The following is an 18,297-nucleotide window of genomic DNA, read 5'->3' as shown; positions in this document are numbered from 1 at the left end:
TACAAAAATCCTTTAGAAAAGTATACCTACTTTTATTTAAAGGAGGATTTTTTTGCAGACCAGTGTAATTTGTATGGGCTAAAATTTAGCCCGATCTTCGTACCAGGCTTAAGTAGGTAGTGAATTTTCTTCTTTCTTTTTGTGAAAAAAAAATTTTTTTTTTTAAATACACCATCAATTAAAATCACGATTTGGCAACGCTGCTACAAATCAACAAACGATAAACAAAAACGAAAAGAAATAAAAATCATCAAAGTAGGGGAAAGAGAACTAAAACAGACTGGAAACATTGAGCAAATTTTCCAGGCGCAATTTTTTTTTTGTCCTTCCTTCGTTCTCACATCTCACTTTTTTTTTCCTTCTCCTAACTTCTCTCTCATTGGATAGAAAATTCGTTAAAATATGAATTTGTTTCGTTCTTATTCCCCTTAAAAAGAAGCGGCACATTTCCCGCTCTATTTGAATTCGAACATTTTTTTTAAATCCAATCATCCACTCATCCAGTTTGTAAATTTCTGAGAAATTTCATAAACCGTATTTGCCCAAGTGCACGACCAGCGCATTTTATTGACAACTTGATTTTTGGTTTGGATTGGAGTTTTTAAAATCTACTCGCTAATTGAATTTTATCATTTTGTGTATTAAATCAAAACTTTACACAATCAAATATGGACAGAGTAAGTTATTTTACAAAAACTTTGTATCAACATTCAATTGATTTATTTTTACTTATACAGAGTAAATCAAAATCCATGGAGAATCTGCTCTGCGAGGAGTCAGCCGATGATTTATTTAAAACACCAGCTCCCGTCACAACCAAACAAGATGAAGGCGATTCAGACTCGTCCGTAAATGAATTCGATTACGAGCAGTATTATTATGCTCTGACATCCGAAAGTGAGCGCTCCCTGGATACCTTTAAATTCAAAATCCCAGCACAGCCTCCGAAGAAACCAAAAAGAAGCGACCTCAATGCGCCAACTATAACCGAACCGGTTGCTATTAACACCGAACCGGTTCATGATAATACCCAACCAGTTGATAAAAGTACCCAAACAGATGATTCGGATTCCGATTTCGATCCAGAGGTAGTCGTTGAAGAGGAAGATGAAGAGGTGTCACAAACTAATGACACCCCACCTCAACTGGAGTGGGACAATGAGGATCTCCAAACCGATAACTCTGATTCCGATTTCGATCCAGAGGTAATCGTTGAAGAGGAAGATGAAGAGGTGCCACAAACTAATGACACCCCACCTCAACTGGAGTGGGACAATGAGGATCTACATTTGTTGGAACAATTTGACATTGACTTTGATCCGGATCCATGGCGGGTTGTCAAACGTTTTGTTAGAACCCTATTTTATGCGCTATTTATTTGGCTGATTCACAAATTGGCTGACCGATTCTTTGATGAGAAATATTAATTTCCTATTTTTATATTGATTATTTTTGCTTGTATATTATTTTATTGTGTTTCCTTGGGACGTATTCTTTTTTAATTGAAAATTTAATTTAATTTTGCTTACTAGCATGTTTATGAAGTTTATTTTATTTATAATTAATTGAATACGTTCCCAAGAGTGATTTTTCTATTGTACCTGTTTGAAAAAAAAAAAAAGAAATGAGTTAAAAAAATAACTACATTAATAATTTCAAAATTACATTATATATGTATATTATTTTGTATGTTTATATTATGACCATGTTTTTAGGCTAACTTAGTGCTTGGCTGAATAAAATTTTGGCACTGTAAACAACAACAAATGATTGCGTTTAGGATAAAGAAGGGTAATCATTTTGTTGATGTTTATAGTATAAAATGGTACCTACCTCAGCTGAGTAATGAAGTTAGCACCAAAACACCGGCTCTTTTATGTCTTTATTGTTCTATAATTATTCTATATTCTATGTTCTATGTTTGTTTATTAATTGTGTTTTCGAAATAAATATGAAGTTTTGATTTTAATTGAATTTTAGTTTTTTTTTTTTACTTGAGACAACAGAATCTTATCTTTTGAATTGTTTTAGTTGGAAATCGTGACGTCATTCCAAATGGATTGGGATAGATTTAAAACAATTGGAGATATCGGAAGAAAAAGGGGTTAATTTTGAGGCGACTTTCCATCAAGTGAGCACACCTAGAGTTTTGGTAAGGTAAAAAGGTAAGGAGGTAAGTAGTGAGATACTTGGCCTCATTATAGGATTTGGTATGGGGATAAGGTTGGGTATGTACAAATACAAAGAACTATCAAAAAAAAAAAAAATGTATAGTTCTTTGTGGTCATCGTTTGCACACATTTTGTATGAAAAATGAAACTTTAAAAAATTAATTAAAAATATAAATACATTAAAATTGTTACTTTATTGCTTTTAGTCATTATTCGTTCAAATGAAAGTATTCGCGTATTTAAATTCGTGCTCCCTTAAAGAAAAGTCTTTTTCCGGAGCAGGGTTATGAAAATCGTATCACCTTTTTTTAGTATTTTTTCAAGCTTTAATGTGCAATGGTAGGGTATAGAGTTGCCTAATTCTGGCCGTCTCCAGTAGCCAGCCACGTTTCAAAAAAATCGTTATAATTAGTGATTTTGTAGGATTTATTTGAAATTTTTCCTCTTATGCTGTTCTTTTAAATGTCTCTCTTGTTAGTCAGTCTTCTTCGAAAAAATAACTTTTTGTGCCCTAATCCAATCGGGTAAGGTTTTTTTTTTTTTATAATTTTGCTGCTGAAACCTACTATCCTACCTGAATCCTTTTTCAGTTTTCCATGAGATTATCACTGTGCGAACAGGGAGTGAACCAATAAATGGGTTTCGTCCGGTGCAGGTAGGTACATTATGTGAATAGACAAAGTGAATGTTAAATGTATTTGATTTTGGTATGTATGTATGTTTTTTTTGTATAATGGAGTGTCCCGGAAAGAGTTTTTCAAATAAAATAACAAAATTACTAGACTAAGCACCACATTCAAATTGAATAAAGGAATCTGATGATCGGTGCTGTAACTCTATTTTAAAAAGCAATAATCTTAACACAAAGAGATTTCAAAACCTGCTTCATAATCTCTTTGGATCTAATTATACAGACGATGAATGCGCGGAGAGGTCAACAACGATTTTTAATAAGGAATGCAAAGACTTTGTTTGAAAGAAATACCCAGAGATTGATAATTTTTATTTCAAAAGGTACTTCAAGGAAACTCAAAGCAATCGGTAACATAATAGATATATCTTTAAAAAATACAAGGTTCATATATGAACATTTCCTACCACTTCATAGAATTATATAAATGTTCTTATTCTTCAAATAATATTTATGTTTTTGGTCAGACAATGTTTTGGTCGACTAGACAAGGAAAAAAGCTCGCAATTTATTGTGAAGGGATTTCAATTGCTTTAAAGGGACTCTTGCCTTGGAAAAGCAATGGTTTGTAAGTGGCATTCTTTTTTTGAATAGGAAAGAAAGTCAATTGAAGATGATTCTCTCTAGAAAAATCATGGCTTCAAGTCCTTGTGAAACGGATTTAGCTTGTCGATTACAAAAAAACTCGAATTTTGGAAGAAAAGGCTTCAATTCTCGTGACGAATGCCTATCAGACATAACCGATCTCAAAACTTATTAAGAATTCGTTAAAAAAATTTTTTTAGTGATTTTGTGTTACAATAAATCATATTCGGCACATTGTTTATTACAGAAAAATCATCTTGAGACCGCTTTAAATGCGCTTTAAGGGAATTCGACATTAGATTTGGTCCTAGAAAACTAAAAAGCCGAATAGTATTTTGCTATCAGAAAAAATATTTCATTCTAACTGAATTAACCATTTCAAAAACTACTTAAGTCACACAGTTTAAAATTTTGCAAACACAGTTTCTGATCGGAATTCAGTATGGGCGTAAAATTCCAAAACAATATTTAAAATTCATTTTATTTGTGAATGAAAAAGTTTATTGACACCTGCAAAAATATTTAGGTACTGTAGTGATTTAAGCGGTTTTTGTATGTTTGTTATGTTGTCAATAAAAGATTGATTTTTATTACCAAGAGGTCTATATTTATTAAGTATTGTTGTGGTTTTTCGGTCCCTTAGTCCTAACAGCAGGTAAAATTGTACGTGTTAGGTAATCAAATATAAATATTTGTGCGCTTCTCTTTTAAATGTAGTTGTTGTTTTTTTTTTTTATCAATTTCGGGTTTCTTTCCTACTACACATAGAAAGATATGGAGGTAGCAAGGTGAGTAGGATTGGGATTTGGGATATTAGTTTGCTTAAAGACAACCTCTTACCTTACTCAGGTAAGATTTTTGAGCAGAGTAAAGAGTATATGCACGCCCTACCTGAGTCGAGTTGCAATGAGTCGGGTTCTCTTGAGTCGGGGTATGGGTTGAATCGGGCTGTCGTGAGTCGGGGTGTACAAAGTCGTGTTGTCCTGAGTCGGGCTATACCTACCCTGGCTTAACTAACTAACCAAAGTCTAATGCACCTCTTTTTAATTTCTCTCACTTAAATTAATAAAAATGTTATTTATAGCTGTATCATTGTTTTAATTAGTTTATATTAATTTTTTATATAAGATCTTAAACATCCGCATCTGCAGATGTTAACTTTCAAAAATCCGCATCCGCATCTACATCCGCAACATCCCTAGTTTACATTATCAAAATACCTTCCGATCAGAACGAATGGCAGCTGGTATGTGCGGCAAGTATGTCTAATGGTTTTTTGTCCGTTGAGCTCAAATCCGAAGTCAGAAAAATTCTATCGCATCACATTTTTGAGATATTACCATGCTATATTACCATATTACACCACAAAAGTAGTGTTTTAGAAGTTCAAAATTCAATATCTCAAAAACTTAGCACGTTAGAGCCATTCTAATGCTAGATTCTAATTCATAAGATCAAATGCCATTCGAAAAGAATAATTTGGTTTCTAGAGAAAAATATTCTCGCCAATATTACTGTCATTTACGGAAAAATCGATCTTATTTTTTGTTTTTTTTTTTTCAATTTTTCTCAATATTTTCCAAAACAAAAGTACAATTTTAACAAAAAAAAAAAATAATTTAATCTAAATAACTACATTCCAAACTTTTCAAAAATCGAAAATTTTTCGGTAACTTTTTTGATTGAAAAATAGGCTATTTTTTTCAAATTAAATTCGTAAAAAATACAGAAATTATCTTTTTGCTAAAAAAACATTTAAAATTGATAGAAAATATAACAAAGTAATTTTTAACTAAGTTTTGTTAAAATCCAACTATTTTTGTAAAAGATAAAAAATATTTTTGAGGTCATATAAAAAATGGTTTTGAGTAAAAATTGCAGACACTTTTACTATCTACAACTTTTGATTTTAAAAAACCACGATTTTTGACACCCACCCACCCCCTTTCCACCAATTTGTTTGTGGGCAATTTATTGTTCCCCTTTCATATACCATTTATCCTAAATGCTAATAATTTTTTCAACTTTTGCCCTCTGAAAATCGGATTGGTACTGGTCTAATTGCTGACACATTGCTTAAGAACGCTCTCCAATTGAATGCAAAAACCCATTCAGTATACCTTTGAGCCCAACTTTGTCATGTCAGGGGTTTCTTTCTTAAAGCCATACAACGAGAATGTGGAATGTCTTGCCAGACTGTTTTCCCTCCCACTTTGATGTGCAGAATTAAAATAGATTTGCATCCTATTATAAGAAATTCAATAAAACACAAGTTTTTTTTTAGAATAATTTCCAATCGATGTTTTTTTTTTAATAAAACAAATTAAATAAACAAAACGAGATAAGGTTTCATATGATTACAAGGACAATGACAAACAATTTTAAAAGTAAAAGAAAACAATTTATATAATTGTAGTACATGCTGACTAGTTACATTACCACATAGAATTTTACAACATTAATACAAGCTATAATTTTTTTTTTTTTGTTATTGAATAACTGAACGATTAAATGAAATAATAATAATAATAATAATAAACATAAAATAATCCCTTCGCGGTATTTTCTGAATTCAATGCGACATTAATATTAAAAAAAAAAAACCTTATATCTAAGACTAAAAGAAATACATTCTCTCGTTGCATTCTTCATTTGGGCTCATTTATTTATTCCTAAAAACTTAAAGCTGCTTTTGATAAATTCACTCTTAGAATAATTGAATCGGTCATTTCAAAAACGACCTAAGTCCAACTGTTAACTGATGGACTTAAGTCGTTTTTGATATTAACGATTCAATTATAGTTGAAAGCAGATTTAAATATTAAGCAATTATTTAAAAGAACCCAAAAAAAAGCTTGCTCATGTTGTGACAATCTTATGTAAAAATTTAAGAATAAATAAAAAATTTAAAATTAATTGAATTTATCAAATTACATTTTTATGTCATCATCATCGTCGTAGTTTGTTGATTTTGGTGGTGTAGTTTGCATGTCTTCTGGAGTATAAAGAACCTCGCTCATTAAAAGGGGTAAAATACTTGGAGGCGGTTTCATCTCCGCAAGTATTGCATCCATCCACGAATTATCATCAGAAAATTGAGCTTCACAGGCTCCCTCTTTCATGTCGTCATTATCATCAGAAAATTGAGCTTCTATATTTGATTTACAGGCTCCCTCTTTCATGTCGTCACTATCATCAGAGAACAACTGAGCTTCTACATTTGATTTACAGGCTCCCTCTTTCATGTCGTCACTATCATCAGAGAACTGAGCTTCTATATTCGATTCATAGGGTTCCTCTTGCATGCCGGCATGCTGCATCCATGGTGGTTTGTAACAGTCCCATGATGTGTCATCTGCTTGGGTCAAAGTGGGAGACACTGACTTTGTGGGACTGTCTTTTATTTTCTTATTGGATGTTTCGGCAATATCTTCCGATGTCGACGGTCTTTTTTTTGGTGGTGTTATTAGATTATTCAATGATGGTGATTGTTGATGACTCGGGTTGATAGTTTCATCGTAGTAATCATTCAAATGGTCACGTAAAACTTTATCAGTGTTGACAAAAGATGGCCGACTACCGTTGACTCGCATGTATTCGCCATATGGCTTAAAGGCTTGTGCCAGAAATTCACCTTGAATGTCTGTTATTAATCTGGCCGTTTCAATGTAACGAATGCGAGTTTCTTCGGTATCATCTTCTTCTATTACAAAATCACGGATCTGAGCGATAGCTTTGAGAGCATCATCAAGTGAAACGTTTTTTTCAACATAGGTACGGTTACGGGCTCTCAGAGGTTTTATGTCGGCAGGTTTCCATAGCTTTAATCTAGCAGTTGCTGTGGTAGGAACGTAGTTAAATTTCTAAAACTTAAAAATTAAGAAATAAGTATAAACTCACAGTGGACCAGGGTTCTTGCCATGTTTGAATTGTGGATTTGGTTATGTTTTTATCTGAAAACGAAGAAAATAGTGGGCTTTAATCTGTGAGTGAAGGTGTTTTAGCTAAATTAAATTCATTCATAAGCCACATGCAATTGGAAAATGCAAGAAATATGGAGGAGGAGGAGTGGCATAAAAGGGACTAGGAGGGTTGCAATACCTATAGGTACCAATTCATTATGTTTTCTTGACAAAATAAGATAAACTCTTACTTTTAAATTGAAGACAAAACCCTGCCACTCATCTTTCTAATACTTTGTATTATATTTGAGTGATGCACGTGCTTTGTATATAAAAATTTATATACAAAGTGCACGTTTCTGATGCTGATCGTAGATGCCTTTGCGGTTTTATTTAAATTTTGAATTTTTTTTTTATTCCAGTCAACAACATTTGTGTATTGGAACAAAATCAAAAGAGAGAGAGAAATAAGGGGAATGAAAAAAAAAATCGTTTATACCTGGAAAACTTAACGGATTTTTTCCAGTTTGTTTCATTTCTCTTTCATCTTCTTTCCATTTTTTTTTTCTTTGACAATGAGCTGCGTTGCCACACCGTTTTTTTTTTATCATTACTTGGGCTTTTGAGCTAGATGTCAAATTTAAGTTCGAAGATGAAAAAGATTGGGCTTTTAAGCCAAACGTCAGTGTCGAAGAAAAAACAGAACATTACTTGGGCTTTTGAGCTAGATGTCAAATTTTAGTTCGAAGATGAAAAAGATTAGGCTTTTAAGCCAAATGTCAGTGTCGAAGAAAAAACAGAAAACAAAACTTTTGACATTTCAATTTTGAGGAAAAGTGGCGTGTATTATGCATATTATGCTTTTGTTTTCCTCAGAATTGATTTGATTTGATTGGTTGGTTTTTTCTTGTACTTCTTTAATAAACAGTTATGATAGAAAGGAAAAAGACAAAGACAGATTGCTTAAAAGCCCAATTATGCTTTGAAGAGGTTGAAAATAATAGCAATGGGAGAATTTTGTTGTTGCTTCTAGTATTATTTTTCTTGTATGATAAATAATAAGGGTATTCATGTAACGATAGAATTTTCCACTTTGTAGTAAAATATAAATTTCCACAAATGGTTTAAGTGAATACCCTTAAAGAAATATTTGCGTAAACGTGAAGGAAAACAAACGTCAAATTGAACTTATAAAATTTGTTCAGTTAAAAAAATAAACAAACGTCAAATTGAACTTATAAAATTTGTTCAGTTAAAAAAATAAAGTCAAGTTAATTTTGCAAATACTATGCAACAATAAAAAAAAAATGTAATTTTCTCAAATAAAATAATCATGCCTATTACCGATGACGCGTACTGCGGCAGGATTGAGAGTCACTTTCGTCACTGAATTCGCCGGTGCGGAAGTGATAGAATGACATTTGACATAATATGTCGGTAAGCAGTTTAGGGTGATTTCGTAGAATGGTAATACAGTTTATCCCGGGGAGTTCACGGATTGAAATTTGATGCGGTTGCGGATCGAGTAGATCCCGGGGAGTGAATCACTGCGTCTTCGGTAATATGCATGAATATTTTCTTTCTTTATTGTTGTTGAAGAAAATGAATTATGTCGGATAGGTATGTTGTTCAATTGACTTAAGTCAGAATTGTCAATTGTTGTTGTTTTCTTTGTATTTTCATCCGTCGAGTGCGGTTGCGAGCGCACTCGACGGATGAAAACTTATCGAAAATACAAAAAAAACAACAACAATTAACAGTAGCTTCCGACTCCATCCGCCAATTATGCCCGACTAAAAATTTTGCTTCTATAAAGCTTTACAGGTGCTAACGCTGCTTCTGTAGAGCTTTAGACAAGCAAAATTGTTTGTAGGGTGGTTCTGGCTTTATATGTCCGTCCGTACACCAAAATAAATTTCAAAATCATCCGTCAAACCGGATAGGCATTCGGATCCCTACTAACAATTTTGCTTCTATAATGCTGTACAGAAGCAACAATTGCATCTGTAAAGCTTTATAGAACCAAAATTGTTTGTCGGGATGGGTGTTCACATTATCAAAATACCATCCGATTAACCTTATTGTGAGTTTCACGTGAACAAGATTCCACCCGGAAAAATAACTTCACTTTTCCCCCATTGTGAGTTCTGGGCGAAACGTTGTTAACGTTCGGACATTTTCTTGTATTTTCAACTTTTTTTCAATTATTTTGTTAGATATTCGACAGCTCTTCTCTCACCAAATATTTTGGTGCGGAACAAGAAACTAGTTTAGCTGAAAATGTAAATTCCCTTCGGATGAAAGTCATGATAGCTTTTTAAATTTCGGGCGAACAAAAATATTCCGGGCGGGAAAAAATCCACGTGAAACTCACAATAGGGCTGATTACCACTGGATTCCATTTGGAATTCTTTATTGGGTCAAGAATTTGGGAGTAAATTTACTAAGAGCGCCTATGAATCAATTCGGAAAAAATCCTACCTGTAATGTTACCAAAGCCAATAAAGTCTAGCAGGTAAAAAAAATGTATACCGTATCTTTGACGTTACTTATTTATTTATGCAGATATTTTAAATCTTTGTCATAAGGAAAAGATATTTTGTTTACCTGACTTTCTGTTTTAAACCCATTGACGGTGATTTGGTAGACTATTTTGGATACTGTATAGGGGTGGGGCATAGGTTTTTTCAAAATTCAGGTATATTAATTATTTAATTTTTCGAGCACTCTTATTGGCTAGCTGTGTTGAAACAAACTAATGATAATAAAACTGAACACTGTACCGTGTGTTTAATGTTTATTTAATGAATGTATTTTCGGGCCTAAGGCAAAAACAGAACCATTTTCAATATCCGAAGTAGCAAATCACAAAGAAGTAGAGATGGTTCTATCTACGTAAATATTTGTTTCTTTTGAGTACACAAGACATATATCTTCGTCTTAGTTTGTTTAATCAAATGTGCTACACCGACCTCTTTGCAATCATTTAAAACGAAGCATAATATTTATGAAAAAAAAAACACCCAGCAATATTCTGAATGAAAACTCCCGGAGAAATGTATTTGAATTTGAATTTATAACTTTATTTCTTGATGCGTAGATACAAATTCTGTTCAATGTTGATATTTTGGCAGATTTGTCTCGAATGTGCTCCGAATGTATCCCGAAAGTGTCATGAACGTGTCCCGAACGTAAGCATTAAAGCTTACATTTGAATTTTTTAAACAAAATCGTTGCAGCCGTTTTCGAGAAATTTTAACTTAACTAATCGGTATATGAAGAGTACCGTTATTTTTGGTCCAAAAAATTTAATTCCAAAAACCCCGCTGGAGAGTCGTCAAAATAACGCTACATACCAAGTTTGACATTAGTCGGTCCATCCGTTTAGGTTGCAGCTTCGTTTACAGACAGGCAAATTGACAGACTGACAGACAGACGACGATACCCGCTTTTTTGACATTCTCTATCATCATAATGTCATGGAAAATTGTAATCTAAACTTTTTTTGTACAAATGCTTAACTTGATGTTTCAAATAATAATAAAAAAAAAATGATTGAGTTGTTTTTTAAAATTGAATTTAAATTTTACCCTTTTTTCTTACTCTTTAATTTCAGCGCTAAAGATACTACAACATCACCTCTAGAATGGAAACAGCTATATACTGATTAGTCCAACAAACATTATCCCTTATATAAAGCTTTACAGGAGCTAAATTACCACCTGTAAAGCAAATTTGTTAGTCGGGAGCATCGGCCTATCTGAGCCACGACCATCCCGAACCTTCGCCCGCCCGACAAACAATTTTTGTTATATTTACAATTTTTTCGTATGTTTCCATACTTTGCAGTGACTGCTTTTTGTTCCGTCAATTCCATTATAATCTTTGAACAACAACAACATCTTGAAGGTGCTACCACCAAGTGGTTCCTACTTTCGTATATGCAAACGAATTGTTGCTATGCTTAAGACTATGGAGAAAAACATGAAAGAGCCGAACAACAACAATCATACTTGAAGGAGCTAGTAAAAATGCTAAGTCTATTCATTTGCATGTTGATAAACTAAGAAAACCTGCAATTGGGTGAGGCTAATCACGTGGGTGAGGTAGCGCAGTGCGTAGTGTACTGGCTTCTGAACTCGCTTGGTCTAGGTTCAATACTCAAGTGTGACGGAAGAAGTTTTTCAAATCAAATGAAAAAATTACTAGACCAAGCACCACACACAAAATGGAATAAAAGGAGTCTGATGATCGGATTGGCATCCGTGAAACAGTACTGTAACTCTAGCCATAAAACACTTGGTGGTAGCACCTTCAAGATGTTGTTGTTGTTCAAAGATTATAATTTTTGTTACATAAAGCTTTACAGATGCAATTGTTGCTTCTGTAAAGCATTACAGAAGCAAAATTGTTAGTAGGGCCTTTATATTACTGCACTGGAAATGATTGTTTCTGAATACAAACGATCAAAATTTGAACTAAATTAGAAGATCAGGACAAAGCTTTGACAATGGTGAGTCTCTTATGTAAATAGTAAAATCCACGTGGTTTTCGTTGATTCATTCTTTGTGTGATTTTTAATCGATAATTTCTAATCAAAAGGCAACACAGTCAAATATCCATTCAAAAATTGTCCTGGATTGATTTCAATGATAGTTATAACTGGCCCTTAAAAGGACTTCTTTGAGGCGTTAAAAATAACGTAAATTCCCTGAACTATGTAAACGTAATCCATTAAAGCTTTTAGCTTCCTTATAACACTCATGGTGAAACACTTTGCGAAAAATCCTTCCCTAGTACTTTTCAAATGTATAACTACTTTTTGTTTTGAACAGCTTTAAGGCTTTCAAAGTAGCAGGACCAGACTGAACTGCAAAAGATGAAAGGCATCGTAATCCCTATCCCTGGAGACGATAAGGTTTTTAACGTTGGTTTGGTTAAAAATCCTCTTGTAAAAAAAAATAAATAAATCGTATTAAAGTTCTCAAGCTATTGTTTAAATATCATTTATTGGTTCAGTTTTTAAAAAATACAAAATATATAAGCTTCCTGTTATCATGTGTTTTAATAGCCATATCATCACCGCTAAATAATGCTTTTTTTTTGTAAAAATTCATTCGATTCCCTTTATGAATGCAATTTCCTTTGTTTTCAACGACAAGACAAGATTCATCATTATCATCTTCTGGAACATAAATTGCCATTTCACGTTCTGATAGACGATTTTCAAAAATTTGAATAGTATCCCGATTAGAGGAACCAAAATAGTTTAAACCTTTTCTAAGGAATATACGTCGATGGGCTGTTGATAAAAAGAACCATTTGGAACGAAGTTTTTTTGATGTGACGTTTGCATTTAGATTACTTATTCGGGTTTGTCCAGGAAGTTTTAATCGAGCCTGTTTTGATATATATAAAAAAAAAAGAGATAACAATGCGAGATTAAAACAAAAGAACACTGAAAAATTTAGTTTTTTGTTAGTTTTATTTACACCTAAAACCTTTTGGAATAAAATTTAAAATTTCAAAAGCTTAAAATTTCTGGTTTAATATCAGTAAATAGAAACTTGTTCAAATGTAAGTTATATTTTTAACAAAGATTACAAAAGTGCGGCAACCCAAACTTTTCAAAAATCAAAAATTTTGTCGGCAACTTTTTTCAAATTAAATTCGTCAAAAACTAATTTTTTGATAAAAAAATGTAGGTATATGTTAACTTGAGAGGTAGTTTTTTTAAGATAAAGTAAAAATGCTTAATGAGCTTCTTGTCTATCTATTAAACACCGTTTTAAAAAGGTATAAACCATCTTTCTAGGACCAGAGGTTTAGTCAAGACATGCTTGTTCTGAACTCAAAAAATTTCTATGAATCATTTTTTTGAGCTTACAGAGGCACCTGAATCACCCAAACTAAAGCTGCTAGAAGAAATCTGAGGGCAGATTTGAAATCAGCAATGCCAAATTAGAAAAAAAAATAGTTGGTAAAAAAAATAAAATACACGTACTTGCTCTTATGATAAAAGTAAACTCTAATGTTAAAGCTTTTTATTGAACAAAATTAAGGAAAATGTATGCCATTTGAGTTCTTGCATAAAAAGGAATTTTTAGGAGAAAAAATTTCGAAAATCATTAGAGCCGTTTTTGAAAAAAAAAAAAATTATTATTTTTTATGTATAGCAATATTCTAATATTTAAAAAAAAGTTGGTATGCCATTTTCAAGAAAATATTATACAACACATCAAAACAAAATTTTGATAAAATTCATCGATATGTTTTCAAAAAATTGATTTCTCAAAACAAAATTTTTGAAATATTTTAAAATTTTGTTTGTGACTATTGAAATAGTCAATAACGACTATTTAAAATAGTTATCCCGGTTTTAATTATTAAAATAGTTATTTTTCTCTATGAACGATTACACGGTGTAACACTCAAAATAGACCTATCAGGTTTTGTAGAGCTAGTCGCACTGAATACGAAACGGTATTTGAAAATCCCCTAAAACCCCCAAAATCTGAAGTTACGGGCAAAAAACGGTTTTTTGGACCTTCACCCATTGAAAAAATTCTAGCTTCGACAATTTTTTACCCATTTTCGATTTTTTTACAGTTTCTGATAGAAGATAAATATACCTTTTTAACAATGTATAAAACATGTAACTCGGTTAAACCACTTAGAATTTATAAGCTGTCGAAGTTCAAAAATTCCATTTTTTTCGTCATTTGCCCAACTTCGGCATCAATTTAAAGTATATGTTTTCAAAACAACATGCTATTTAAAAAATATATTCATAAACAATATCTATTTCCCAATCAATCGAGGTATTTTTTATGAAAATCACTCCAAAATTGGCTGAGAAAACTATATGTTTTAATGTCTTCTAGTTTTTGAGAAAATTGAAAAATTATTTTATCAGATTTTTCTTTTTTCAAAATATTTTTTGTTTTTATTTGTTTTTATTTTTCAATTTTCTCGAAAACTAGAAGACATAGAAACATATAGTTTTCACTGTTCGATAAGGAATCAATTGAGGCAGTTTTGTGTGTTAAATTTTTTTTTATTAAAATTCACAGTCTGGACAAAAATAGTATTAAATGAGTTTTTAAAATTTTTTTTTCGCCTATTTTTAACTTTGAAATCGATTATTTCAAAAACTATTGGTTATATTATATTGATTTAAAAATTAGAATCAAATGTACAATTTTTCCTTTCGGAAATGGTATCATTTATTACTGTAAATGTTGCCATTGTTTTTTAATAATTTTTTTTTATTTTGGTAATTTTTTTTTAGAAAACTGCCCCTCCCACCTAAACGGGGGGAGATAGACCCCCCTTCCAAAGAAAAAAAATGTTTGTATTGAGCTTCTCTACAAAAACCCGTTATCAAATCCTGGCGCCCAGGTTATCCTACTACGTGCCGAAACAACATTTTTGTTCTATACCTAAAAGTTCGAATTTCTGTATCTGGGTTGAAATCGAAAAGATTTTTTTTCTCAGCCAATTTTTTAGTGATTTTCATAAAAAATACCTCGATTGATTGGGAAATAGATATTGTTTATGAATATATTTTTTAAATAGCATGTTGTTTTGAAAACATATACTTTAAATTGATGCCGAAGTTGGGCAAATGACGAAAAAAATGGAATTTTTGAACTTTGACAGCTTATAAATTCTAAGTGGTTTAACCGAGTTACATGTTTTATACATTGTTGTAAAGGTATATTTATCTTCTATCAGAAACTGTAAAAAAATCGAAAATGGGTAAAAAATTGTCGAAGCTAGAATTTTTTCAATGGGTGAAGGACCATAAAACCGTTTTTTGCCCGTAACTTCAGATTTTGGGGGTGTTAGGGGATTTTCAAATACCGTTTCGTAATCAGTGCGATTAGCTCTACAAAACCTGATAGGTCTCCGCCCGCGTATATTTTGAAACCTCATTTTTGTAACACCGTGTTATTTCTCCTTTTGAACATTTTTATATGGTATGACTCATGGCAGGCATAACAATAAATTTATTACTCAATTATCTATATAAAAAAATGTACTCAAGTCAATTTCAATATTTTTCAAAAAAAAAAAAAAATTAATAAATGTTACATTCATTAGTTCAACTACAATTCAATTATATCTATTTTTTTTATTTAATACGCGCATAAAGCTTCTGACAAATTTCTGCCCAAGAATTAAATGAGCTTGTAAAAAAATTCCTAGAATTCCAAAGCATCATCATCATAATGCATCGCATACATCATTCCATACCAATAAGATCGGTATTCTTCAAGTTCTGATATATACATACCTATGGTCCATAGAGCTTGGCGCATAGGTTTTAAAGTATCTACACAAAGTGCTTACTATCGAAAAAAACATAAAAAATTAATTGTTATAAGTTCACATACCCTTTCTGGAGATGAACGCATTAAAACCGAAGAAAAAACGAAACGTTTGGGTTCCTTCTTCTTATTTTCAGATTTCAACTTTTCATTGGCGGTTGAGCTTGGAACTTTAAAAATGCGAACCTTTGGTAATGAAAACCTATTAGTTTCGATAGCTAAAGCTTTCCACATTTTTTTTTTTTTTAATTATTCTTAATTTTTTCTAGGTATTTGAAATTATTTTTATAGTTGTACTCGAGAAAACGATCGAATGCTAACTGTTTGAGAATTCTATGATCAGTTAGGGATCGATCGGTCTTACTGGAAGTGGTAAAATTTAAGACACCTTGTTTATGTTTACTTTAAATATGTTTATTTGAATGCTTCCGATGAAATAGGGAAAAAAATCAACTCTAAATAATGTAAACAATAAACTTCGAGCTTTTATTGGCGTTTGTTTATTTCTTTTATTTTGTTGTCTTTTTTGGTTAAAATAAAAATTGAGTAATAAAACTAAGCATGGGAAACATCTAATTTTTGTATCTGTATCATCTATATTTTGAGTATAAATTTCAGTTTGCGCCATATTTGATCTTATTATCTTAATTATACAATTATGTTTCTTTCTTCGTTTCATTATTTTTTTTTATAAGAGTATGCAAGTTTGTTTCAGAGTATGGAAGTGTGTGTTTTAAGAAATTACCCTTAGGTAGTTATGGGTTATGTGAGAAAACTGAGAAAACTCATTTGTCTAACTTTTACATGTCATGAAGTTTCAAGATCGATCTTAACTTGTAAAAGTCATCCAAATTCGCAGTAGCGATGTTTTAAAGCGCTTATATTATTGAAAAAAAAATTCAAAAATTGAACTTTTCAATTTTACCTTACATTAGGGTGGTCAATTTTTTTTTAAAACTTGTTTAATTGTGTATTTTAATAAATGGCATGTTTTCAACAGTAATGGCATGGAATATAAGGTTTATAGATGATATTTATCCCATAAAGCCCTCATCAGCACCACAGATCCTTCTTATAAAAGAAAACGCATGATATTGAATATATTTCTTTATTTGTAATTTCAGAATTTAGGAGCAATCGTATAAATTTGTTTGGAAAAATTTATCGCATATTCCGGAGCCATTTTAGACTTATGTGTTGTTCATTTTTAATTTTCTTTTTGTTAATTTTTTTTTTATTTGCAAATATGAATACATTACACTCTAATGCAAATAAATCCAATAGATCAATATGAGGTGAATTTTGTGCGCTAATTTCCGGGGATTCTCTTCCTGATGATGTTGTATCAGAAATTTGGCTACTAGAATATATTAAGATCAAAATAAGAAGAAATTATTTAAACATGTTTAATTTACTTTTGCGTTATCCGTATAAAATCTGGTTCTGGACTTTCTAATATATATCTTTCGTTCTCAGGTCTGCAAATAATAGGTATATAGTTGAAGTGCATCATTTAATTAAAAGCAGGTATTTTCACAAAAGAATTGCTTTGTTTATATTTCCAATAAATATAATTCAATATTATTTTTCGTTATTATTTCTATTAAAATAATTAATTTGATTCTAAACTGCTTGACTAAGAACAGTGGAAATCAATGGGGCACAGTGGGCCAGATTTTCATTTTTCGTTGCAAAATGAAAAGATTTTCAAGAATTTCAATGTTCCTTAACCCAGTAAATAAATTAGTTTTTGAATTAGCACACGTGAAAAATAATTTTTGCAACTACTTTTTAAAAATTGCCCCACTGTGCGTCATCGGTCGATCATAGGCGTTCAACGTGTCGATCAGTATTCTGCCCATAATCTCGTAAAGGCCCTAACTAAATTTTTCATACTTCTGAGTTATAGTTGTAATTTTCTGACATTTCAAGACAAAGGCTAAAAAAGTAAATGAGAATAGATCAGAGACAAAGCCCTAAGTCCAAATATGCAAAAAAAATTTGTAGTTGGTTCCTTTACGAGATTATGGGCAGTATTGATTGAAACACTTTATCAATGACCCTTAAATCTAAACCAACTATTTTAGATCGAAACTTCATTTTAAGATAATAAATTTTAAAACATTCAAATGCTTACACGCTTAAATCAAGTACGTTTACAAAAAAGTGATCAATAGGTTCATTAAAATCTCTGGAAATGAAGATAAAAATTTAGTTCGAAAATAAAATTCAAAAATAATTAAATAACAAGAGACATACGCGATATGTTCATGAGGTGAAGGCTGTGGAGTTACTGTAGCTAGTCTTCTAGTGAAGTTTAAAAATTAAATAAAATTTTTAATTTTTTAAATCATACAAAAATTAATTTTAAAATAAGTTATTGTTCCTTACGGAGATTGTGGATCGATATTCTCTTTGTTTTCCATAGTAAAATAAGAAAACTTTTTAGCTGTTACTCCGCCACTACTAAGTTAGAGTAAACAATAGCAAGTGAGTCCGCATACTGGGGTCTTAATTCTAAATGCAAGTGTGTAGATACATATTTATATATACATATCCCTAGATATTCTTAATATCTCAAGTTTCAATTTGACATTTTGTATGTAAACATTATG

The 18,297-nt window shown here is 31.4% G+C and overlaps 3 protein-coding genes and 1 long non-coding RNA gene across 6 annotated transcripts; 1 reads left to right on the top strand and 3 right to left on the bottom strand.

Moving 5' to 3' along the window:
• The first annotated feature begins 430 nt into the window (after positions 1-430).
• On the top strand, positions 431-1,969 carry LOC129920674 (glutamic acid-rich protein-like). The gene is made up of 2 exons (XM_056002139.1): positions 431-677; positions 738-1,969. Exons 1-2 carry the CDS (start codon positions 669-671, stop codon positions 1,425-1,427), a joined length of 699 nt encoding a protein of 232 aa, XP_055858114.1. The 5' UTR covers positions 431-668; the 3' UTR covers positions 1,428-1,969.
• A 4,011-nt stretch (positions 1,970-5,980) lies between these two features.
• On the bottom strand, positions 5,981-7,755 carry LOC129920657 (uncharacterized). Of its 2 annotated transcripts, none has more exons than XM_056002096.1 (3): positions 7,549-7,755; positions 7,348-7,400; positions 5,981-7,285 (listed from the first exon to the last, which is right to left on the bottom strand). In XM_056002096.1, exons 2-3 carry the CDS (start codon positions 7,367-7,369, stop codon positions 6,378-6,380), a joined length of 930 nt encoding a protein of 309 aa, XP_055858071.1. In that variant the 5' UTR covers positions 7,370-7,400; positions 7,549-7,755; the 3' UTR covers positions 5,981-6,377. The 2 variants fall into 2 exon arrangements, with proteins under 2 accessions (XP_055858071.1, XP_055858070.1); XM_056002095.1 differs by having other exon boundaries at positions 7,601-7,754.
• Positions 7,756-12,349: 4,594 nt separating this feature from the next.
• LOC129920699 (uncharacterized) lies at positions 12,350-15,941 on the bottom strand. Of its 2 annotated transcripts, XM_056002227.1 has the most exons (3): positions 15,749-15,941; positions 12,715-12,748; positions 12,350-12,651 (listed from the first exon to the last, which is right to left on the bottom strand). In XM_056002227.1, exons 1-3 carry the CDS (start codon positions 15,914-15,916, stop codon positions 12,365-12,367), a joined length of 489 nt encoding a protein of 162 aa, XP_055858202.1. In that variant the 5' UTR covers positions 15,917-15,941; the 3' UTR covers positions 12,350-12,364. The 2 variants fall into 2 exon arrangements, with proteins under 2 accessions (XP_055858202.1, XP_055858201.1); XM_056002226.1 differs by having other exon boundaries at positions 12,350-12,748.
• Positions 15,942-16,829: 888 nt separating this feature from the next.
• Positions 16,830-17,873, bottom strand: LOC129920520 (uncharacterized). Its single transcript, XR_008773263.1, has 3 exons — positions 17,820-17,873; positions 17,098-17,160; positions 16,830-17,042 (listed from the first exon to the last, which is right to left on the bottom strand). It is a non-coding gene; the product is annotated as an uncharacterized LOC129920520 (long non-coding RNA).
• Between the last annotated feature and the right edge of the window lie 424 nt (positions 17,874-18,297).

This window comes from Episyrphus balteatus, chromosome X, assembly GCF_945859705.1.
Source record: "Episyrphus balteatus chromosome X, idEpiBalt1.1, whole genome shotgun sequence".
Classification (NCBI taxonomy): Eukaryota; Metazoa; Arthropoda; class Insecta; order Diptera; family Syrphidae; genus Episyrphus; species Episyrphus balteatus.
Note: the sequence above shows the minus strand (reverse complement) of the source record. Positions and strands in the feature narration are given on the sequence as shown.

Excerpts from the sequence above, each read along its gene's own strand:
- LOC129920657 (XM_056002096.1), bottom strand. The coding sequence starts at position 7,369 with ATGGCAAGAACCCTGGTCCACT. Across the intron at positions 7,286-7,347 it reads GGCAAGAACCCTGGTCCACT|CAACTGCTAGATTAAAGCTA; the intron begins GTGAGTTTATAC and ends TTCCTACCACAG.
- LOC129920699 (XM_056002226.1), bottom strand. The coding sequence starts at position 15,916 with ATGTGGAAAGCTTTAGCTATCGAAACTAATAGGTTTTCATTACCAAAG. Across the intron at positions 12,749-15,748 it reads TGCGTTCATCTCCAGAAAGG|GCTCGATTAAAACTTCCTGG; the intron begins GTATGTGAACTT and ends ATATCAAAACAG.